Below are 22,504 nucleotides of genomic sequence, written 5' to 3' on the forward strand. Positions count from 1 at the left end.
TGTGTGTGTATGTATGTATATGTGTGTATGTGTGTGCGTGCGTGTGTGAACGCACCAGGTCCCAGGGGAACTGCTCGCGAAGGGCGTTGATTTGGTTGATGACGTTGCGCTTGTGATAGCCCTGATGCGAAAGAAGGGAGAGAGGCGCCCAAGGACACGTTGAGAACACAGCAATCAAGGAGCATGCAGGCAACAGCGAAACAGGGGGACAACACAACATGCAGACGCACACAATGCACACAACAACAACAACAACAACAACAACAACAACAACAACAACAACTTAAACAACAACAACAACAACAACAACAACAACAACAACAACAACAACAACAACAACAACAACAACAACAACAACAACAACAACAACAACTGAACAACAACAACAACAACAACAACAACAACAACAACAACAACAACAACAACAACAACTTAAACAACAACAACGCCGCCAGCGCACCGTGACGGGGACGGCGCCGTTTGCGGTGAAATCGTTCTGGCAGTCGACCACGATGAGGGCGTGGCGTCGCGTCTCGTAACTGTTCTTGCGCTGGATCAGCGACATGCGGCTCAGCCGGCAGAATGTCGCCAGCGTCTCGTACGGAATGTCATCATCCTGTCGTCGACAGGGATGTGTGTGTGTGTGTGAGAGTGTGAGTGCTTGAGGGTGTGATGGGCAATCGTGTACGCACACACACAAAAGGGTGAATATTGCAGCAGCAGCAGAGCAGCCAATGGTGTCGCGTATCATCACCACCACCGCCACCACCATCATCATCACGTACGCCATCCGGGTCGAGTTCCGCGGCCACGACCTGCGACGCCTTCAGCACCGTGTTCTTCAGCTCCTGTTGTTGGCACGCACAGACACAGACACACACATGCACGCACACACACATGTGGGTTCAAAGGACAGTGGTGTCAAGGTTGAACATCGAAAACACACACACACACACACACAAACACACACACACACACACACACTGCCGGCAGCTGTTGCGCACCTCTGTTGGGTTGAGGGCGTTGTTGAAGACGAGGTCCTGAAGAATAAAAGCGGCGGTCTCACGATTGACGCTTCGCTGCTCCATCACCTCATACAGCTCAAAGATCGACACCATCTCAGAGTAGTCCTCAATGTAGTTTCCGCTCGGGCTGTCGCTGTTGACCCGACGCATGATGGTGTCCCACCGGTCCACGTTGCGGTCGTGGTATGTGCTCGGGTATCTGGTGGGGATAAAAGGCGAATGAATACAGGGCAGATGTGCGGATGCATGCTGACAGGTAACGCATTCACACATGTACACATGCACGTGCACAGACACATGTGCATGCCACGAGCGTACCCTGGAACGTGCTTCTTGGCTTCGTGCTTTGTGGGAGAGACACCGCCTTCGCTGTCGCGCTTTGCCTTGTCTGGCGCATCGTACACCAGCGTCACCTGCAGTGGCGATGGAGGCCAGCACGGCAGTGTGGGCGAAGAGGACGAGCAAGCAAGCAGGGCATGCTGTGATTGCACGCACACACACAGACTTAGACACACACACAGACACATAGACACACACAGACACATAGACACACACTTACAGACACACGCACACGCACGCGCGCGCGAGTACGTGCACGCGCACCTTGTAGAATTCGTTTGGACGGCCACCGCAGTCCTCCCCAGGTGTTCCTGTGCGCCACTTCTTGCTGTAGACGCCAATGCGACGCAGCTTGTACTCGATGCTGATAATCGTCGTCGCCCACTGCGTGGTGGCAGTTGTTGTTGTTGTTGTTGTTGTTGTTGCAGTGGTGGTTGGTGATGATGATGAAGCAGGTAAGGGGGTTGGTTTGTTTTTGAGCGCGGAGACGCGGAACTGACATGTACAGACACACACACAGACACATACACAGACACACACAGAGACACACACGTACGCACACAGACACAGACAAGCAAACATGGAGGCAGAGACGAATCACAGCACCTGCATGGTGGAAAGGGTGGTTGCTTCCGCGTCGTAGGTTTGGAAGGTCGATGTCATGAGAGCAATGAGGATGTTGAACAGGACAGTGGACTGTTGCGGTTGAGGGGGGAAATGCACGCAGCAGTTGCCGGGGTCGTGTGAAGAGCTGGGGTGAGGGACTGAAGACAAGCAGCAGATATGGTACTCGAGTGCACACACATGCACACAGATGGGAACACGATCACACCAACACACAGACGCAGACACAGACACACACACACACACAAACAAACCAACACACACACGCACACACAGACAGACACATACACACACACAGAGACGGGTGCATTTTCGTGGGTGCAAACATACGGAGAGGATGACGAATCCGATGAAGAGGATGTAGGATGCGGGCTGCGAAATAGAGACCTCAACCTCATTGGAGGTGAAGTTGAACTGGCGCCGCGAGCAAGGCAGGACAAGCAGCGTGGGTAAGGGTGTGAGGGTGTGTGAGGGTGTTATGTGTGCGTGCATGCGAATGTGTGTGTACAAAGTGAGGTGTGGAGCAATGAATACATCACACGCAGGCGCGTTGTGAAATTGTCTTGTGGAAAAGCAGCAAGGTGGGTGTGAGCGGAAACGGTATCACGCATATAACGAAAGAAGTACAAGGAAGAGAAATATGTAGCAGCAAGAGACGCGACAGCAGTCGCAGGAGTGAGAGCAGCAACATGACGACAATGGTCGCACCTCGCCCATGGTCCACTTGACAAGGGTGAACATGCCAATCCACATCGTCTCGAGGTCAATCGGGCCTGGTGCGAGCAGCACACATGTAAAGGGAGAGGTGGGGGTTGAGTCAGGTGTGGTGGTGGAAGTGGTTGGGGGGGGGTGTGTGAGAGCATCAACGACGCGAGTACACACACCAAAGCGAGAGCACAGAACAACACAGAACAGCAACGCGAGCGCACAGAACAGTACAGAGCGACATGCGTGCCGACCAGTGTGCGGGTCGTGGTTGTTGAAGAGGAGCTGGAAGCCGAGGGCGAAGCCAACGAGCTCCACCGCAAACACAATCGTCCTGACGTGGTGGTGATGATCATGGTGTTGGAGTGAATGTGAGATGCGAGTGCATCAAGCACAGAGGAGCATCGCACACACACACACACACAGACAGACAGCACACACATGGATGTCACAAATAGACAGTCATCACCACTTGCGTGTACGCACCAGAACCGCATGTCGATGACCATGCGTTCGGTCATGAGAATGAACTTGGAGAATGCGCGCACACCACGGGCGAAATGCAGCAGATACAGCATGCCAAGCACTGGCCGTGGACAGGTCGATGTGATGGTGGTGGTGGCGGCGGCGGTGGTGGTGAGGGCAAGGCGCATGTGCAGCAACGATGTCGTCAGGGCGGCAGGGTGGCAACATGGGAGACGGATGCACACACACACACACACACACACACACACACACACACACGCACACACACACACGCACACACACACACACGCACGCACACACACACACACGCACACGCACACACACGGGACTGCACCTGCGAGGAAGCTGAGGAAGGTTCGCTGGACGTTCGCTTGGGCATCGCTGACGCGGAGAACAATGCAGATGACCAGCATGGCGCGGAACAGCCAGTTGCTCATCACAAACACAAACGACCCGGCATACAGCTGGCTCGGGCGTATGCCGTGACGCACGTAGCGCACAAGCTCTGTGCACAACAAAGGAAAAGACAAAGGGGAGAGGGGTGAGGAGGGCGTGGTGATCAGCACAAGGATGTGGGACAGCAGAGTGCAGGTTGATGGATGGTGTGTGTGTGTGTGCGTTGGGGGAGGGGACAGACAGGGACACACACAGACACAGGCACAGACACAGACACACAGACACAGACACAGGCACACAGGCACACAGACACACAGACACACACAAAGCAAATGCACCTGGGATTTCGAAGGCGACGGTGTCGACGGTGACCCAGAAGACGACGATGATTTCGAGGAGGAGGCGGGCGAGATCCTGCGTGGACGAGTACGAGTTGGGCTCCTGGGTCAGGTACAGCGCTGTGGTGGTGATGGTGGTGATGGTGGTGAGATGGGACGTGAACAAGGCGGCCTTGGCAGCGCACAAAGGCAGCAGAGGGCGTTCATTACAGGAGGGCAGTGCCAGCGGGCGCGTGCTTTCAGGCGGTGGAACGAACCGGCAATGAGGCAGGCGATGACGACCATGTAGATCATGATGAAACAGCCAAAGGCAAACTTGGCAAACCGGGACCATTTCTCCGCCAGCATGTCGCTGGACACAACAACACCGCAGGGTATTGGATGAGGGATTGATGGATTGAAGGGTGAGATACGAGGGGTAGAGGGCTTGCAGATGTTTCATGCTGCCTTGAGTTGTCCACGGCTTGTCACGAAATGGCACACACACACACACACACACACACACACACACACACACACACACACACACACACACACACACACACACACACACACACACACGGACACGAGGTGCTTACTGGAGCGGCGGGAGCTTGAGAAGGGTTGCGTGCTCGAGAGACCCATGCTGCACGAGAATGTCGAGAACACCTTCCTTCTCCACACTGTCGAGCTCCTTCAGCGGGTACAGGTACTCTGCGCATCCAACAAACGGAGGTGGGAGAGGGATATGAAGTTGAGTTGGAACAAAGTGCACTTGAGAGAGCGCTGAGATGCACACACACACACACACACAAACTCGCACGCACGTACGCACACACACACACACAAACTCGCACGCACGTACGCACACACACACACACACACAAACACGCATACATGCGCAGACACACACACACAAACACGCATACATGCACAGACACACACAGACACAGACACGCACGCATGCACGCGCACACACACATGCAGACAGACAGACAGACAGACACACTACGGCACCTTTGATGGGTCCGAAAGCCCAGTTGAGTTCGCGGTTGCGGTGGAGGATGTGCTTGAACATGGTGGCGCTGGCAAGACTGGCAGCCAGCTTCAGTGGCGTCAGCCCGTCGTTGTTGCGCGCAACCTGGCGCAAGTCATAATAGGAGAGGGGGATGAAGCAAAGGGTGAGAGTACGCAGGGTGTGGGAGGGGGTGAGAACATATTCGCGGTGTTTGTTGTGCGCACAGGTTTCTTCAGGCGAGGGGAATTCTGAAATGGCACCATGGCGATGACATCAACATCAACATCAGCGTCAGCGCACCCTCAGCTTGCCCTCGAAGGCCTGGTCGCGGCTGGCAACAAGGTCGTACATGGCCTGGTCCTCATACACCACGCACAAGTGCAGCGCCGTGTTGCCGTACGAATCCTGTCGTGATTGGGGGGGGGTTTGAAGTGTTGAGACGCCGAATGCAGGGGTATTGTGAATGGCATTGTACGACACACACACACACGCGCGCGCGCACGCACACACACACACACACACACACACACACACACACACACACACACACACACACACACACACACACACACACACACACACACCGGGAGGGAGGCGTCTGCGTTGTGGTTGAGGAGGTACTCGGCCATGCGTAGATCGCCGGAGCAGACGGCAAAGTGCAGCGGCGTGCTGCCAAAGTACAGGCCCTTGTCCACAGAGATCTCTTGGTCAAAGAACGTGCCTGCAGGCAAGGCAAAGGAAAATGCGTGCACGTATGGGGCGGCGAACACGAGTCGTAAGTGAAGAAACAGCACGCGCAATGCCCGACCATCGCCACGATGATGACGTACATGACAGACAAGCACAACCAGACACACAGACAAGCACAACCAGACACACAGACACAAACACACAAACACATATACACAAGCACAAACAGACACAAACAGGCACAACCACAGCGCGGGGCAGTGGGTGCACCTGTGGTGTGGGCGTTGATGTCGGCGCCGTACTGCACGAGCATCTTGGCCAGTTCATATTGGCGCTTGACGATGGCCAGGTGCAGGGCGGTCTCTCCTTCGTAGGGGGAGGGTGGGGTGGACTCGTAGGGCTGGCGCACAAGCTTGGCGCCGTAGCTGCACAGACACCATGTGAATTGTATGTTGTGTTGTGTGCGTGTGTTGCGTGTGTTGTGCGTCACGTGTCGTGCATATTGTGTGTGCGTGTTTTGTGAGATGGGAACAGGTGAACAAGGAAGGCTAAAGGCGGCATGTAATGCACATGCGCCATCCAACACAGCGCGACACCCGACACCGCTGTTGGTGGGGTCGACTCACGTCTTGATGAGGTACTTGGCGACATCGAGGGATTCGCAGAGGATGGTCACGTGCAGCACCGTCGCGCCAACGGGGTCGCGGTTGTTCACGTAGAAGTCAACCTGCCCCGGGGGACGGCAATGAGAGGGGAGGGGAAGACGTGTGTGGCGTGTCGTGAGCGAGGGAAACGTCAGCGGAATAAGGTTCACGGTGGCAACCAACCCAACCACACTCAATCGTATGCAGGCACACACATAGAGAGAGGGAGAGAGATACCGGCACAGACAGACAGACAGACAGACAGACACACACACACACACACACACACACACACAAGACACAAACAAACACACAGATACAAACACACGCACACACGCACGCACGTGCAACTGCACGTACCCGCTCCTCATGGGAGGCGAAGCTGGACTCCTCAAACTTCTGCAGGACCTTGAGTAGGCCCGCCTTGGCCGCAAAGAACGGCCGGTTCTCACTCCAGATGCGAACCTGGTCCGCTGCAGTCGGTGTGAGAGGTGGGTTGGTGTGTGTGTGTGTTGGTTGTCAGTGAGCGTGTTGATGTGTGCATGCGTGTGTGAAATGCAAAGGGTGCAAAGCAAAAGCGAAGAACCCACAGCGAGCGTGTGCATCACATCCAAAAGACGCGTGACCACAGACCACCACCAGCACCACCATCAGCACCACCGACACGGCCAGCGGCACCACCATACCTCTGCGGCGCTCGAACTGGCGCGACTGGGCGTTGGAGGATGCCTTGCGCTCCGTCATCGATCGACGGCGGAGGTTGCTCGACCCCGAGCGGGACCGCATGCTCGGCTGACGAACAGGGTCAGGGTTGTCTGTGCAATAAAGGGGAAGCAGACGTGTGTGCGTGTGTGGTTATGTGCGTGTGTGGTTATGTGTGTGTGGTTGTGTGTGTGGTTATGTGTGTGTGCGTGAGCACGCAAGTTGTGGTGGCCAGCACATTGGTTTATCATGGTTCGAGAGAATACACAACACAACACTACACACCACACAACACTACACTGCACACACAACACAACACAATACAGCACACAACACAACACTACAACACAACTCACGCTGCATCTCAAAGGCCTCTGTCGTGTCCGTGACACTGTTGCCGCGGCGCACCATGGCTCCTCCTCGGTTTTCTCAGCCTGGTTGACAGCAAGGTGCGGACGGGGGGAAACACCAACAGCAACAACAACGAGGCCAGGCACACGATGCTTTCCCTCAGTCAGCAGTCTGTTGAACGTGTGAGTGAGTGGCAACAACAAGCGAGCGTGCGTGCGTGATCGGTCAAGAAGACAGACAGCGAGTGCGTCTCTCTTTCCCCAACAACAACACACACACGACAGGCTGGACCAGGGCGGTGCTTGTAGGCTGTGTTGCTCTTACTGGTGGGACAAAACACGCACGCAGCGAAGTGGAGCGAATGCACACGTTTAAAGTCGTTGCTGTTGTGTGTGTGTGTGTGTGTGTGTGTGTGTGGGTGTGTGTGTGTGTGTGTGTGTTTGACTTTTTGCTTGCTTGGTTTTGCTTCACTGTTGTTGTTGGACGCTGATGACGCTGATGATGATGAGAGGGAAGTGTGGAGGAGGAGGAGGAGGAGGAGGCGACACAGTGCCTGTGCTCGCCCATGTCGTGTTGCTGTTGTCGTTTTTTGTGACAACGACAGTGACAGGGCTCCCAAGTGGGCAGCTGGTGGATGTGTTCAAGGCTGGGGAGGAAGGGTACTACTGCATCAAGATCCCAGACCTCGTCGTGACAGGCAACGGCTCGCTGCTGGCGTTTGGCGAAGCACGCGTCAGCAACTGCTCCGACTATGCGGAGACACACCTCGTCATGAAGCGGTCCACGGACCTGGGCCGCACGTGGTCCAGGCTGCAGGTCGTGCATCGTGAAGCCGGCGCTGTGATCGGCAACGCCGCGCCGGTTGTTCTTCGCACATCTGGCCGCATCCTTCTTCCCCACTGCCGCAACAACCTCAACATCTTCCTCACTTACTCGTAAGCCTGTGCACTGTGCTCTGCTTGTGGTGTGTGTGTGCGTGTGTGTGTGTGTGTGTGTGTGTGTGTGTGTGTGTGTGTGTGTGTGTGTGTGTGTGTGTGTGTGTGTGTGTGTGTGTGTGTGTGTGTGTGTGTGTGTTGGGTGTGTGCTGAACACACGACCGTGCAACTGGACCGTGCAACTGCATGCAGCTGCGTGTAACTGTGTTTCCATGCGCTTGTGTATGTATGTGCGTGCGTGCGTGAACACCGATGACACTTTGGAGATGCACCTGCGCAATCCCATCACACCACACGATCGCTGTTGCAGTTGCGTGTCGTTGTTTCTCCACGTGCTTTCTCACCAACCTCCAATCTCCTCACCCCCTTTCAATCACGCAGCGACGACGACGGCCTGTCATGGTCGGCGCCAGTGCATGTGCCCAACGCGGTTGATCCGTCATGGCACTGGGTTGGACTCGGTCCACCGGGCGGTCTGCATCTGCAGTCCGGGCGCGTGCTCATCCCCGCATACTACGACAACGTTGGTCCGCACTGGGACGACGGCCAGTTCACTCACATCCACGTCATGTACAGGTGTGCGTGTGTGTGTGTTGCGTGTTGGAAGGGCGTGAGTACAGTTGTGGTGTACGTGTGTGTTGTGTGTTTGTGTGTTGTAACATAAGTGCGTGAGGTGCGCGTGTGAGTTTGCGTTTGCGTATGTGAATGTGCGCGTGTGTACTGTGGCGCCCTGAATACATGTGTGCCACACGCCATCGCTTACGCTTCGGCTCACCCGCTTTTCGCCCCCTCCACGCCCACAACAGCGATGACGAAGGCGCGACGTGGCACATTGGGGCGCAGGTGCAGCAGCACGAGGGCGACGAGTTCTCCAACGAGAACCAGGCCGCCGAGCTGCTCAACGGCACCCTCATCTTCAACGCCCGCACCATGCTCACCCACCGCTTCCTCATATCCAGCCATGACGGCGGAAAGACATATGCACACGACGGGGCGCTTGCCACCACGCTCGTGCAGCCTGTGGACGGGTGCGAGGGGAGCACTGTGCGCGCGCCGACAAACGACACGCTGTACTACAGCGGGCCCACAGCCACCACTCTGCGATACAACATGACCCTCCACCACAGCACGGACTATGGTGCAACGTGGGCGCCGCTGCGTGTTGTGGACAAGGGCCCATCTGGCTACTCTGCGCTGGCATTTCTGCCCACGGGCCAGCTCGGCATGCTCTATGAGCGCTCGCCAGACCTCCGCGTTGTCTTCGTCCCCACAGCCATCTCCTTCCTTGTCGTCATGTGATGCTTTTGCTGGCTTGTGTGATTTGACGGTGTGCTGCGCACGTGTGTATGTGTAATGTGTACGTGAGCATACTTGTGTGTGTGTGTGTGTTTGTGAGCACGCGAGCATGCACGTGCGTAGATTTGTTACATGACATGACATTGTGAACCCACACATGAAGATGCCTTATTCCTTGCTTGATCGCTTGATCACTTGAGTTTACTGTTCGCTGCACGGTTGTTATTCATCACTTCCTGATGTGACAGATGGCATACACGAATGACTCTCGTTTATTCATTGTCAAACAACTTCGCTTCACTCAGCAACCACACAGATGCACACACACACACACACACAGACACAGACACACACAAAGATATACACAGACAGACAGACAGACAGACACAGACACACATACGACACAGACACACATGCAAACATGCATGTTGCCAATCCTCTGACTCTCTCAACGAGCACACCGATAACCACCATTCAATCCCACATCACCGCGACTACTGCCCATCGGCATTGCAGATGCTGGTGTGTGTACAGCCCGTGTCCTCCAACACGCCCTTGACAGCCTGTCGCGCAGTGTCCACTGCCTCGATGATGGTCGTGGGATCAACGCCACGCCCAGCACACACCTGCTGCGTCAGACACACCGCCCCGCTCGCACTCACGCCTACCAGCACAAACGCGTCTGCGCACTCCTGTGGGAGTTGAGGGAGAGAAGGGAGGAAGGGGAACGCTGGGCGGTGAGGAAGAGGGGTGGGGGTGGCATACAGACGCAAGTGCAGATAGACAAACACAGACAGACACAGACAGACAGACAAACACAGACAGACACAGACAGACAGACAAACACAGACAGACACAGACAGACACAAACACAGACAGACACACAAACACAGACAGACAGACACAGACACAGACACACACACACACACACACAGACACACAGACACAGCAACAACACCAGGCAGGAGTGCAAATGTGTCACCTCCTCCTCAAAGAGCGGATCAGCAAAAACGCGGGCGCCGATGATGCCGAAGCAGAGGATGACAGGAAACTCAGCAACACCCTCAATCGGAGACACCTGTCACGTGAGGGAGGGGGTGTACATGTGTGTGTGTGTGTGTGTGCGTGTGTGTGTGTGTGTGTGTGTGTGTGTGTGTGTGTGTGTGTGTGTGTGTGTGTGTGTGTGTGCGTGCGTGCGTTGTGTGCGGATGACACGTCACGAAAGGGAAGAAAGAAAGTGAAAGTGTATGCATTGACATGTGCATGCATTGACATACACATGCACACACAAACACAAGCAAACACCAAATACAACAAACAATTCACGTGGCGCACGTCGTAAGCGTTGCTGGAGATGTCAAAGTCCACGGCTTCACCGTTGCTGTCCTTGATGAGGGTGCAGTTGGGGATGGTCGTGTCGTGCAGCGCAGCCTGCACACACGCACACACACACACACACAGATACACACACACACACACAGGCACCAGACACAGATACACAAACACACACACAGACACACAGAAGACACACATAGAAGACACACACACGCACAAACACACACATACACACAGAAGACACACACACGTACACACACACACAGACACACAGAAGACACACACACACACGCACACACATGCACACACACACACACAGACACACGTCGCTGTGAGTTGGAGTTTGGAGGTGGCGCATAAGCGAAACAAAGGGGTTAAAACCAGCATAAAGCTGCTTTCAAACCCGTGCGAAGCCCACACGGATGCTGCTTCTCATCGGGTTCGAGCAGTGGGACGGCATGGGGTTGAGCACAGACCTTGATGGCGAGGAACACACACTCCACCACGTTTCCGCCCAGGCTCTGCAGCACCAGCACGTCCACGCGCACGCACCACACGGCCTTGCCCGGCAGGATACACAACTTCTGCTCGCGCGCACAGCAACACACAACAGCACATGGAGGCATGGTGAGGTGCCAGGGATTGCGACACCAGCATTGGCACAGGCAAAGCAACGCGTGTGGTGGTGAAAACGTTTGTACACACTGACACACACTCATACAATGACACACACATATACACATCCACATCCACATACACTGACGCACACACATAAACGCATGCACATTCACTGACGCACACGCATAAACACATACACGCACCTTCAAGTCGAGGGCGTGTGATGTCTTCTGCAGCTGCTCAGCCAGAAACTCCAGGGAGCGCGTCATCTTATCTGCTGTTCTTGCATCCAATGCGGCGACTGTCGCGTTTGCACTTGAAGAACTGATGGAGAACTGCAACATATGTGCAAACAGGTGCATCATGTGAGTTGCATTGTGGGTGTGGCGCAGATTTGGGCGGCATTCGGCATGGTCAGCCACATCTCGAGCATCACTCCGCAGCGACAGGCGTTTCACACGTGACAACATGCACGTTTTCTTTGTCACACAGAGTCACACCGTACCTCGAGCATGCCCTCGTCGGGGCGGTCGTCTGTTGGAGTTGCCACTTCCACTTTCACGCCAACCAGCACATCCGTGCCCATCAGCTGTACTCGTGACGATCCGTTTGCATTTGTGATGTTTCCAGTCTCCAACTCGAGTGGCCTGATGCGTGTGAACGAACACGCATGGGGATGTGGGGTGTGGGACGTGGGTGTAGGATGTGGATGTGGAACGTGGGTGTAGGATGACATGGTGGAGCTTGGACAGCCACAGCGCAGGAGAAGAGCAGCTGTTGTTGATACAGCACCATTCAACACACACACACACACACACACACACACACACACACACACACACACACACACACACACACGAGACACACCCCAAACATACCTTCGATCCAGGAGATCACGGCCATCACAGCGGATGTTGGCTGCGATGCCATTGGCAATGAACTGCCGTTCTGCTTTGCTTGCCATCTTGCCCTTGTTGCTGATCTGCTTGTATCGCTTTGCCAAGGTTTGCCGAAAATTCATTCATATCTTCAGCAAATCTTCACAACTGCACCCTGCCAAGATGGTGAGCACGTGTGTGTTGCGGCGTGTGCTGTTCGTGCGTGGTGTGTGTGTGTGTGTGTCTGTGTGGGTGTGTTGCTCCCACTTGAACGCCTCACATACTGTGGCTGCTTGCTTGCTGCTTGTGAACAACTGTGTGTGTGTGTGTGTGTACGTGCGTGCTTGTAGCTGCGACGACAGATTCGTGAGAGGCAAGAGTACCTCTTCAAGAGGGCTCAGCAAACAAAGCAGCATGAGATTGAACAGAAGAAGCGCGCGCTCAAGGCAGCCCTCGAAGGTGCGATGCGTGCCTCTCTGTGTGGCTGTGTGTGGATGTGCTTTTGTGTGTGTTTGTGTGTGTGGAATGCTTGTGGTGTGGTCGCGCAATCTTGCTCACCCACGTTTGAAACCGCGCATTCAAACACCTCCCCCCCCCCACACACATGCATGTGCACACCTGCCCAACAATCGGCATTGTAGCTGGCAAGCCAATCCCAACGGAACTCCGGGGAGAGGAGCCCGAGCTTCGCCGCCTCCTTGCTTTGGATGACCAACAAAAGACAGGTTGGTTGCTGCTGTCCACAGTCACGCTCGAGCTCGTTATGCTGTGCAATTTGCGATTTGGTTGTGTAGGATCGCTCACCCACACACACACACACACTCACACGCGCGCGCACACACACTCAAACACACATACACTCTCACTCACTGTGTTGAACTTGTTGCTGTTACGCAGATGTGCGCGATGACGAGTACAGGAAGGCGGGTGTTGAGGATCCGCGCATCATGATCACAACCTCCCGTGATCCCAGCGCAAGGTTAAAGCAGTTCACAAAGGTAAGCAGCAGCACCAACAATCACCAGATCTCTATTCTCCATCGCTGTGTACTTGTGGTCTCTCAAGTCTCGGCTGTTGTATCACTCACCAAAACACATGCGACTGTATGAATGAACACAGGAGATGAAGTTGCTGTTTCCAACAGCCCAGCGTCTTAACCGTGGTGGCACCATCCTGAAAGAGGTTCGTGTGCATGAGGACACTGTGTCCGTTCTGTGCTCTTGTGTCACCATATGTGCATGTTTGTGCGTGTGTATATGTGTGTTTGTTTTTGTGTGTGTGCGTGCGTGCGTGTGTGCGTGTGTGCGTGTGTGTCTGAAACGTTGCCTGCGCTTGCATCACACACATGCATGAGCATTTGATGCCGATCAGAAACCCTGCTCCTCTCATCTACATCTCCGATTCACCACCACCACTACCACCATGTTGACAGCTGGTGCAAGTGTGTCGGGACATTGAAGTGACGGATCTCATCATCGTGCACGAGCGTCGCGGCGAGCCAGGTGCTGCTGCTGCTGCGGCTGATGTCGCTTGTACTGTCGTGTGCACGCGTGTGTGTGTGTGTGGGGGGGGGCGTGGCTCTTTGCGCGCTGTGAACCTCGGAGTGCCCGCACACGCACACACACACACGCACACACACACACACACGCACACGCACACGCACACGCACACGCACACAACAGATGGGCTGATTGTGTCGCACATGCCATATGGTCCCACTGCATACTTTACGCTGAGCAACGTGGTGATGCGCCACGATATTGAGGACCCGGGCAAAATGTCGGAGGCAAACCCGCACCTCATCTTCCACGGCTTCTCCACACCGCTTGGCGAGCGGGTGCGTTGTCCCCTTTATACGTGTGTGTGTGTGTGTGTTGAACTCTCTCACGCTGCCGCACTTGTTCCTCGTTGATCGTGTCCTCGCTCAAGCTCTCTCTCTCTCACACGTGCACACACGTGCACTCACATACACACACACGTGCACACACACACACACACGTGCACACACATTTGGCGCATTTCGTGGGCAGGTGACGTCGATCCTGAAGTTTCTGTTTCCGGTCCCGCGTGATGACACGCGGCGCGTCATGACATTTGCAAACGACAGCGACTACATCTCGTTCAGGTGCGCAAGAAGAGATGGGGAGACGGTGGTGGGATGCTTTCGCTACAATGTGGTGTTGTGCGGCTGTGAGGTTGTGGTGCTGTATTGAAAAGGCGGGCACTGTGAAGTTAGGCCAAGTGGTCCTCGCTCGCGTGATGCTCACTGGTGCGAGTTTACCAAACCAACTTCTCTTTTACGATTGCCTGCAGGCATCACGTGTACACGAAGAAGGGCAAGGAGGTTGAGTTGGCAGAGATTGGGCCGCGCTTCGAGATGAAACGTAAGTGTGTACGTGTGTGTATGTTGGGCAGTGATAGATGTGCGTGCACGTGGTGCATGTGTGAGCGGTCCGTGTTGCTTTTTTTTTCTCTTGCTCCTTCTCATCCTTCTTACGCTGCTGCATCGTGACAGTGTACCACATCAAGCTAGGCACGGTGGATCAGGACGATGCAGATACAGAATGGGTGTATAGGCCATACATGAACACGGCAAAGAAGAGGACGTTCCTCTAGCCCTCCTCGTGTGATTGTTGTTGTTGTTTAAGTTGTTGTTGTTGTTGTTGTTGTTGTTGTTGTTGTTGTTTAAGTTGTTGTTGTTGTTGTTGTTGTTGTTTGCTGCCTTGGTTTGCAGTGTGCTCGGTTGTTACGTTGCACACTGGCTCGCTTTGCTCGATTGGCTGCCTGGTTGTGCCATGCAGCAGCAGCAGCGTGTATGAGTGTGTTGTTTCGTATCACATCACTGCTTTCGTTGGTTGCAGTCGTTGTGTGTTTGTTGTACGTGCTGTTCCATAAATCATATATGGCCTCTCATTGCGCCACAATCAAGCAATAACCAGCCGAGCGAGTGATGTGAACCAAGGGATGGCGAGCCGTGCCATATCACAGCCACACTCACCAACCACACACACACACACACACACACACACACACACACACACACACACACACACACACACACACACACACACACACACACACACACACACACACACCACCACCCCCACCCCCACCACACACACACACACCAACCAACAGCGCAAACGCACCCAACCACATTTCATCACGTTTTGGGAAATGTGAATGAAAGTTTACATGTTTTTCGGCAACTGAAAAGGCTCAGTCAGCAAAGCAGAACTGTGAGAGAGTGAGCAAGCAAGCAAGCAAGCAAGAGAACGAAAAGAAGCAATCGCTTTGTTGCTTGCACGCCTCCTCCGATCTCTCACTCTCCATCCACACACACGCATTGTTCACTCACTCACTCACTCACTCACCACCTGTCTCCACTCAGCCAACGTAAGTGTGAAACATCCACCCCCTCGCTGCCGCCTGTGTTGTCCAAGTCGCATCGAGCCCGATTTCGCGTGTGTCTGCCTGCCCTCCCTCCTTTCCCTCTCCTTTCCTTTGCGTCTTGTTGATCGCCACGCCTGCGTCACGCACCCCTACGCTTGCTTGCTTGCTTACGCCCTTCGCATCACCATCATCATCGTCACACACTCAGTTACTTCGTTCTGCGCCGCTGTGTCGGTGTTTCACGCACGCACACACACTTACTGTCTCTTGCTCTTGCTCTGGCCATCTCGGCGATTGCTTCACTTCTTTCCCCATACTTGCTCTCGCTCCACTATTTCTCAGCTCGATTGCTTCACACTTCTATTCCACCCTCCCCCCACAACCTGTGCTTTTTCCACAAACAGCTGCTGGGTGTGTGCGTGCGCTCTCCACTTGTCTGGCGCATCTCCCTCTTTCTCCTGACCTTGACCACTCATTTCTGTCTCTCTGTACCCTGCGCACATCTCCATGCTGGACCGCTTCACGAAACTCTCTGCGCTCGCTGTCTTGATCCCCACCGCGGTTGCCGTCCTCGTGCGCATGTACGTCTCCAAACGAAACGACCCCACTGCATCTGGTGAACCGGAAGACCCCACGCGTCGGTTCGTGAAGCCAGGCACCATGAGCACCTCCGAGGATTACCAGACCACGAACTTGGTGGTACGTTTTGTTTGTTGTGTCTTGTTTCTGTGAGTGTGCGTACTTGCGTGCCTGTGCGTGCGTGCGTGTGCGTGCGTGCGTGTGCGTGCGCGTGGTTCTCTTCTTTGCACGCCTTTCCACCATCCACCATGTTTCGTTTGTCCTCATACCCTAACATGTCCTTGTGTTCATGTGCGTGTGTGTGTTCGTGTGTGCAGATGGATCCTGGCTCTGAGGATCCACAGGCCATCCCTGTGAAGCGTCGCTCGTCCTCCTTCAAGCACGTCGAGTACCGCCACTGGCAGATTGGCGAGACCTCTGACGACGAAGAGCCACGTACGCGTACACACGCATGCGTGTTGTGTCCATGCGTGCATGCACGCAAACTCACGCACGCACACACAAACATTCGTCGTGTTGTCTTGGTTGGTGTGTGTGCGCGGCTGTATGGATGTGGGCACATTCATTGAGCATACACACACAAGCCTTTCCACCGTTTCATCACACACGCACACCATCATTAACACTCCCTCCATTGCTGTTGCAGACATTGATGAGATTGGGGAGGACCCGGACTGGATGCTCGCGACCAGGGTTGCCGCCTCCCCCGACGAGCTCATGCAGGCTGCAGAGAAGCAGGGCGTTGCCCTCCAGACTGTTCACTTTCGCCGCCCAGACATCAAAGTGTAAGCAAGCACTCGCGCGTTTGTGTGTGTGTGTGTGTGTGTGTGTGTGTGTGTGTGTGTGTGTGTGTGTGTGTGTGTGTGTGTGTGTGTGTGTGTGGCTGTGCGCATCGATGTGCGTGGGTGTTGTGCGTGGGTGTTGTGCGTGGGTGTTGTGCGTGGGTGTTGTGCGTGGGTGTTGTGCGTGTGTTCGCTGCCTGAGGCGACGCATCACGCGGCGATACTATTCTTACATTGCGTCGCACTCTGCGCATGCTATGCACGCGTGCATGCATGCACGCCCACTTTGCTTTGTTGCGCCGCTTTCATGTCCACCAAGCCCCTTTGCATCTCATCATGCTTGTTGTATGTGTGTGTTCTTTACGTGTGCGATTTCACATCACGACTGCCTGCAGGCTGATCCGCATTCCCAACACCGTGTACGACCGCGGTGACGTTGACTGCTTCGTCCGATACACAACCGACGGGTGAGCAACAGCAAAAGGTGCAGCGTGCTTCCGGTGGAGCGCAGAGGAAGCGCATGTGTTGGATGGAGAACGGTTGATGTTGTGATGGCGTGAATGTCAGTCGTGCAACCGCATCTTACTGGTCCTCACTTGTGCATTACAACGCCACTCACCTATCTCACCCAACTCCCTTCTTTACTGTGTGTGCCACGCGCTTCCGTGCACCCGCACATGTTATCCATCTGCACCTGCATATTTATGTTCATGTGCATGCATGCATGCATGCATGTAATCAACCGCGGCTCCAACCTCCTCGCACCAGCTGGCAAACATACAACGACGCAAAGGCCCGCCACTGCAGCGACTGCCTTGGCATGATGCCGAGCACACAGCTCTTCAGGGTCAGTGCTGCTGTCTGTGTGCACGTGACGTTGGTTCAATGTTTGACGTGAAGGGTTGCAAGAAGTGGCAACGACGCAGTCGAACGTGGCCCTTTTTGCTAGTGCAGCTTACATACCCATGACACACACGCACACACACACACACACACACACACACACACACACACACACACACGCGCGCACACACACACGCGCAACATATGCACAAATGATCAGACGCGCATCCCTCTGCCCGAGAACGAGCACGGGCGACTCGAGTTTGCAATCTGCATGCGCGTGAGTACACTCGATGTGTGGGTTCGTGTGTGTGTGTGTGTGTGTGTTGTGTGTGTGTGTGTGCTTGTGCTTATTGTGTGTGTGTCTGTGTGTGTGCTTGTACTTGAAGCTTGCTGACCTCGGCCCCCCCCCCCCCCGGGGATTTGGCTCCCACCTTCACACACATACGTGCTGTCATGCCATCCGTTAAACAGAGTGGTGGCGAGGAGGTTTGGGACAACAACTTTGGCGCCAACCACGTGGTGCAACCAATCGAGAACAGGTCCATTTGAGGCAACCGTACACATGCAAGCGCACATGCAAGCGCACACCCACGCGAAAACGCACCGTGCGAGTGTGTACGTGTTCGCGCGCGTGGATCTCTTGTCTCGACCTCTTTATTCCTCGAATCGATTTGCTCTTCCACTTTCCTCTTATTTGCGCTGGCTGCTGTTGCTTCATCTTAAAGCCCTCCTTTCCTTTCCTTTCCTCTCTTCTTTCTCCCGTCTTCCCTCCATCTTCTTCCTCTTCCATGCATTCCTGACCTCCACGCTTCCTCACCGCCCCACACGCGCATGGCTTGTGTAAGCCGTGCAAGTCCTTCCCCACATCTCTTCCTCCTTTTCATCATGCATCTGTTGTTGCTGTTGCTGTTGCTGTGACGCGTGTGATGCGAATGCCCTATGTTGGTGCTGGTTCTTCTGCATGCATGAAACCCACAGACACGCGCGGATACGCACACACGCACACAACTCAACACGTAGCTCCACACACATACACTTCCATTTGCCGTGTCATAGCATCACGCACGCAGCTTGTCTGCTCGTCATTAAACGATTGGGTGTTGTGCTGTTGGATTTGCTTGGTGCGGCCAACTGACAGGTGCGTGAGTGCTACGAACCAAGACCAGTGGTGGTGACTTGTGTGCTTGTTCGTTTCGTGCGTACGAGTTGTTGTTGTTGTTGTTCTTGTTGTTGTTGTTGTTGTTGTTGTTGCTGGTTGTTGTTGTTGCTGTTGTTGTTGTTGCTGGTTGTTGTTGTTTAGTGTTTGCATGCGACTCAAGCGAAAGAGGACAAAGCAAAGTGACACATGGCATGAATGGATTGCCACATGAAATGGGCCATAGAGTTAAAACCCAACACAGAACAAAGGATGTTGCGAGGCAGAAAGCACAGGATGGCAAGCACGAAACAGCTGATCACACTGTTTGGTCATTCACACAATTGAGGGCAATCAACGCAACAGATTCAATCATCAATACCCGAACATGTACAGGGAAGAGGCACCAGCGGGAGGGGGGCACAGACGCAGGGATTAATTATCGCTTCACACAAATCAGCACACACACACACACACACACACACACACACACACACACACACACACACACACACACACTCACACACACACACACACAAACCGCAACCGCATCACGTTGGCGTCACCTCCGCACCGGCTCTCCACGCCGAAGCGGGGTGCTGCCAACACGCGTGTATGGCCCTCTCAAGCGCACGCACAAAACGCTCCACATCCACAAGCGGGAAGACCATTGGCGGGTTGATCACCATGACATTGTCGCCAGGCCCGTCAAGCGACGTCAAAATGTGGTGGTCGTCCTTCAAACGTGTGCACACGAATGATGCCTCTCGCGTCCCCGGCGCCCGTGTGTGTGTGTCGTTCACAAAGTCAATGCCGATAAACAGGCCCTGTCCACGGATGTCACCAATGAAGCAGCGGCCTGCGTGATCTGCCGTGGTCTTTGACGATGATGATGATGATGATGATGATGATGATGATGATGATGATGATGATGATGATGATGATGATGATGATGATGATGATGATGATGATGATGATGATGATGATGATGATGATGATGATGCAGCAGCAGTTGTTGTTGTGGTTGCAGGTGTTCCGCTCAACGATGATGATGACGTGTGAGTATCATTCGCCAGCACGGCAGTCGCGCGTGTCTGTGCACCGGTTCCTGCACTGTCACTCATCGTCGTGTTGCCATACTGTCGCTGCAGCCGCTTGGCCAGTGCACGCAGGCTGCTCCGCAATGCATCGCCAACATACGCTGCACGCGCGCCAAGGTTGAGCGAGCGCACCTGCTCCATCACCGCCAAGCCAGCAGCACAGCACACAGGGTTGCCGCCAAAGGTGTTGAAGTACTCTGGGCCGCGCTCAAAGGAGGCGGCTATGGCCTTGCGGCACACCACCGCCGCCAGGGGCATGCCATTGCCGAATGGTTTGCCAACCGTCACAATGTCTGGAATCACGTCATCATCCGCAGGGTCATGGGTAGCAACAGCGGCATGCGTCGTGGTGTCTGCTTCATCGTCACCATGCGTGCCGTGGTTGTCGCCATCATCACCGCCATCACCACCATTGTCCTTGTGCAGAGCAGTAGTGGTGTCGTTGCTGCCGTTGCTGCTGTTGTGGCTGTCGTGGCTGTCGTTGCTGCTCTCGTTCTTGTTGTGGAGTTGAAACGCCCAATACGAGGTGCCCAGCCGTGCGAATCCCGTCTGCACTTCGTCAACGATGCACACACCGCCCGCGGCCCTGACAGCAGCAAAGCAGCGGCTGAGGTACCCAGGCGGTGGCAGCAGCACGCCAGCAACCGACATGCCAGACTCAACAATCATGCATGCAAGCTTGCCTGCCCGCTCCCGTGCAACTGCCTCCACTGACTCCGCATACAGCGCTCCCAACAGCTCCTCGTCCTCGCGTGTGTCCACCACGCTTGAGCTGCGAGATGACGATGCGGACGATGGTGACGGGGACAGTCGTGCGGAAGCGGTGTCATGTTGCGGTGGCAGAGGTGTTTTGCTGACACGGGCGGCTGTTGCTGTCGTGCTGTTGGTGTCAATGGTGTCAGTGGTGTTGGTGCGGTTTGCATTGGTTTGATCCCTCATTGCAGAGCTTACGTTGGCATGTGCATTGCCGGTGGCGTTCGCCCCAGAGCCACCACGACCACCACCATCGCTGCTGTCGCTGATGACGGTCGCATCTGTTGCTGTTGTTGTTACCTTTGTGGCTGTGGCTGTTGCTGTGGCAGTGGTGTGTGGCGAGGTCGTGGGCATGCATGCATGCATGCATCGCTCATCATATGCGGCCTTGATCGATGGGTGGATGCGATACGTGTCGGGTGCCGGAACGACGTGCGTGCGCGTCTTGTGGTCTGAGGGCTCTTGGAAGCGCGGGTGGCGGCACTTGTAAGGGGAGCACGCGACAACAGCGCACGTGTGCCCGTGGTAGCCGTGCTCGACGGCAATTGTCTCCCTGCACTTGGTGTGGCAGCGGGCGAGGCGCAGTGCCAGGTCGTTTGCCTCCGACCCCGAGTTGACGAAGAAGACGACGGCGTCATCACGCAGAGGGCCGGGCATGGTTGCAAGCAGCTGCTCCGCGAGCTCCACCACGTGCGGGTGGAGGTACCGCGTGTTGGTGTTGAGCGTGTGCACTTGGCGCTGGACGGCTTTGGCCACGGCGTTGTTGCAGTGGCCGACGTGGCACACGTTGTTCCGTGTGTCGAGGAAGGAGCGACCCTCCACATCAACGAGGAACTGGCCATGGCCCTTGACGATGACGAGCGGGTCGGTGTTGGCGTAGGAGACGCTCTGGGCTCTGCTCATGCAGCGCAAGCGACGCGCCAGCAGCTCGTCCGCGGGGATGGTCGTCTCGGCGGTTGTCGATGCATAGGGTGCCAACAGCAGCTCTGATCGGCGCCGCATCTGCTCGCGTGTGAGGTGGTGGTTGCTGTGGTCATCATCATCAGCATTGGGGCCACCAACGGCCACGTCGCCACCCCGCTCCAGGTCGCAAAGCTCTGCTGCCATCAGCACTGGTGCTGCTGGTTTTGGAAGCACCTTCGGCGGCTGGGAGCCCAGGTCAAAGGTGCGATCAAAGGCGCCAGGAAGGAAGGCATTGGCGTTGTGGTGCTGATGGTGTTGTTGCATGCTATTGCCTCCACCACGATCAGCACCACCACTGGCAAGTACGGGGTGTGCAGGGCAGTGTGTGTCAGGTGGTGCGCTCGGAACAAGGCCATCGCCGATCGGGTCATCTTCGCTCATGGTTGTGGGTGCTGCTGTGGTGAGTGCCGTCGTGGCGCCGGCACTAACACCAGCCCGCGACCACGCGCCCTGCATCATGCGCACCACAGCACCAATCGCTGACGCAAGCACACACACCACCATCTCCCTTGCTTTGTTTTGGTGGTTGTGGTCTTGCAAATGAATGCGCAGAAAATGTGTGATTGTGGGAGGAGTGCCTCGAACAATACGTGT

The 22,504-nt window shown here is 55.1% G+C and overlaps 6 protein-coding genes across 7 annotated transcripts in view; 3 read left to right on the forward strand and 3 right to left on the reverse strand.

The window, feature by feature from the left end:
* The window catches only part of PTSG_00895 (uncharacterized protein), a 10,473-nt gene extending 2,681 nt beyond the window's left edge, over nucleotides 1-7,792 (reverse strand). The window contains exons 1-24 of the mRNA XM_004998306.1: nucleotides 7,622-7,792; nucleotides 7,303-7,468; nucleotides 6,931-7,059; nucleotides 6,605-6,717; nucleotides 6,227-6,327; nucleotides 5,871-6,025; nucleotides 5,495-5,631; nucleotides 5,211-5,315; nucleotides 4,910-5,033; nucleotides 4,492-4,606; nucleotides 4,171-4,265; nucleotides 3,914-4,033; nucleotides 3,514-3,684; nucleotides 3,180-3,279; nucleotides 2,948-3,027; nucleotides 2,697-2,761; nucleotides 2,319-2,402; nucleotides 1,971-2,060; nucleotides 1,629-1,748; nucleotides 1,344-1,438; nucleotides 1,005-1,224; nucleotides 786-848; nucleotides 461-616; nucleotides 56-121 (exon numbers count right to left, since the gene is read on the reverse strand). Of these exons, the coding sequence (XP_004998363.1) occupies nucleotides 56-121; nucleotides 461-616; nucleotides 786-848; nucleotides 1,005-1,224; nucleotides 1,344-1,438; nucleotides 1,629-1,748; nucleotides 1,971-2,060; nucleotides 2,319-2,402; nucleotides 2,697-2,761; nucleotides 2,948-3,027; nucleotides 3,180-3,279; nucleotides 3,514-3,684; nucleotides 3,914-4,033; nucleotides 4,171-4,265; nucleotides 4,492-4,606; nucleotides 4,910-5,033; nucleotides 5,211-5,315; nucleotides 5,495-5,631; nucleotides 5,871-6,025; nucleotides 6,227-6,327; nucleotides 6,605-6,717; nucleotides 6,931-7,059; nucleotides 7,303-7,357 (2,559 nt within the window). The 5' untranslated portion in view covers nucleotides 7,358-7,468; nucleotides 7,622-7,792. The remainder of the gene's footprint in view (nucleotides 1-55; nucleotides 122-460; nucleotides 617-785; nucleotides 849-1,004; nucleotides 1,225-1,343; nucleotides 1,439-1,628; nucleotides 1,749-1,970; nucleotides 2,061-2,318; nucleotides 2,403-2,696; nucleotides 2,762-2,947; nucleotides 3,028-3,179; nucleotides 3,280-3,513; nucleotides 3,685-3,913; nucleotides 4,034-4,170; nucleotides 4,266-4,491; nucleotides 4,607-4,909; nucleotides 5,034-5,210; nucleotides 5,316-5,494; nucleotides 5,632-5,870; nucleotides 6,026-6,226; nucleotides 6,328-6,604; nucleotides 6,718-6,930; nucleotides 7,060-7,302; nucleotides 7,469-7,621) is intronic.
* Nucleotides 7,793-7,801: 9 nt separating this feature from the next.
* Nucleotides 7,802-9,798, forward strand: PTSG_00896 (exo-alpha-sialidase; the record flags this gene model as incomplete). Its single annotated transcript, XM_004998307.1, has 3 exons — nucleotides 7,802-8,232; nucleotides 8,614-8,808; nucleotides 9,039-9,798. The coding sequence occupies 3 exons, from the start codon at nucleotides 7,802-7,804 to the stop codon at nucleotides 9,529-9,531; spliced, it is 1,119 nt and encodes a 372-aa protein (XP_004998364.1). The 3' UTR covers nucleotides 9,532-9,798.
* PTSG_00897 (uncharacterized protein) lies at nucleotides 9,785-12,532 on the reverse strand. Its single transcript, XM_004998308.1, has 7 exons — nucleotides 12,360-12,532; nucleotides 11,987-12,128; nucleotides 11,685-11,816; nucleotides 11,340-11,447; nucleotides 10,864-10,959; nucleotides 10,511-10,606; nucleotides 9,785-10,220 (listed from the first exon to the last, which is right to left on the reverse strand). Exons 1-7 carry the CDS (start codon nucleotides 12,500-12,502, stop codon nucleotides 10,023-10,025), a joined length of 915 nt encoding a protein of 304 aa, XP_004998365.1. The 5' UTR covers nucleotides 12,503-12,532; the 3' UTR covers nucleotides 9,785-10,022.
* Nucleotides 12,513-15,043, forward strand: PTSG_00898 (U3 small nucleolar ribonucleoprotein IMP4). Its single transcript, XM_004998309.1, has 10 exons — nucleotides 12,513-12,545; nucleotides 12,710-12,818; nucleotides 13,001-13,084; nucleotides 13,257-13,357; nucleotides 13,479-13,541; nucleotides 13,792-13,861; nucleotides 14,042-14,196; nucleotides 14,390-14,484; nucleotides 14,673-14,743; nucleotides 14,875-15,043. Exons 1-10 carry the CDS (start codon nucleotides 12,543-12,545, stop codon nucleotides 14,973-14,975), a joined length of 852 nt encoding a protein of 283 aa, XP_004998366.1. The 5' UTR covers nucleotides 12,513-12,542; the 3' UTR covers nucleotides 14,976-15,043.
* A 487-nt stretch (nucleotides 15,044-15,530) lies between these two features.
* PTSG_00899 lies at nucleotides 15,531-19,062 on the forward strand. Of its 2 annotated transcripts, none has more exons than XM_004998311.1 (8): nucleotides 15,531-15,755; nucleotides 15,961-16,451; nucleotides 16,649-16,766; nucleotides 16,978-17,116; nucleotides 17,509-17,580; nucleotides 17,882-17,960; nucleotides 18,177-18,236; nucleotides 18,431-19,062. In XM_004998311.1, exons 2-8 carry the CDS (start codon nucleotides 16,260-16,262, stop codon nucleotides 18,506-18,508), a joined length of 738 nt encoding a protein of 245 aa, XP_004998368.1. In that variant the 5' UTR covers nucleotides 15,531-15,755; nucleotides 15,961-16,259; the 3' UTR covers nucleotides 18,509-19,062. The 2 variants fall into 2 exon arrangements, with proteins under 2 accessions (XP_004998368.1, XP_004998367.1); XM_004998310.1 differs by having other exon boundaries at nucleotides 16,381-16,451.
* Nucleotides 19,063-19,645: 583 nt separating this feature from the next.
* Nucleotides 19,646-22,414, reverse strand: PTSG_00900 (alanine-glyoxylate aminotransferase 2-like 1; the record flags this gene model as incomplete). Its single annotated transcript, XM_004998312.1, has 2 exons — nucleotides 19,646-19,972; nucleotides 20,327-22,414. 2 exons carry the CDS (start codon nucleotides 22,412-22,414, stop codon nucleotides 19,646-19,648), a joined length of 2,415 nt encoding a protein of 804 aa, XP_004998369.1.
* Between the last annotated feature and the right edge of the window lie 90 nt (nucleotides 22,415-22,504).

Source organism: Salpingoeca rosetta, assembly GCF_000188695.1.
Source record: "Salpingoeca rosetta unplaced genomic scaffold supercont1.2, whole genome shotgun sequence".
In the NCBI taxonomy this organism is placed as follows: domain Eukaryota; class Choanoflagellata; order Craspedida; family Salpingoecidae; genus Salpingoeca; species Salpingoeca rosetta.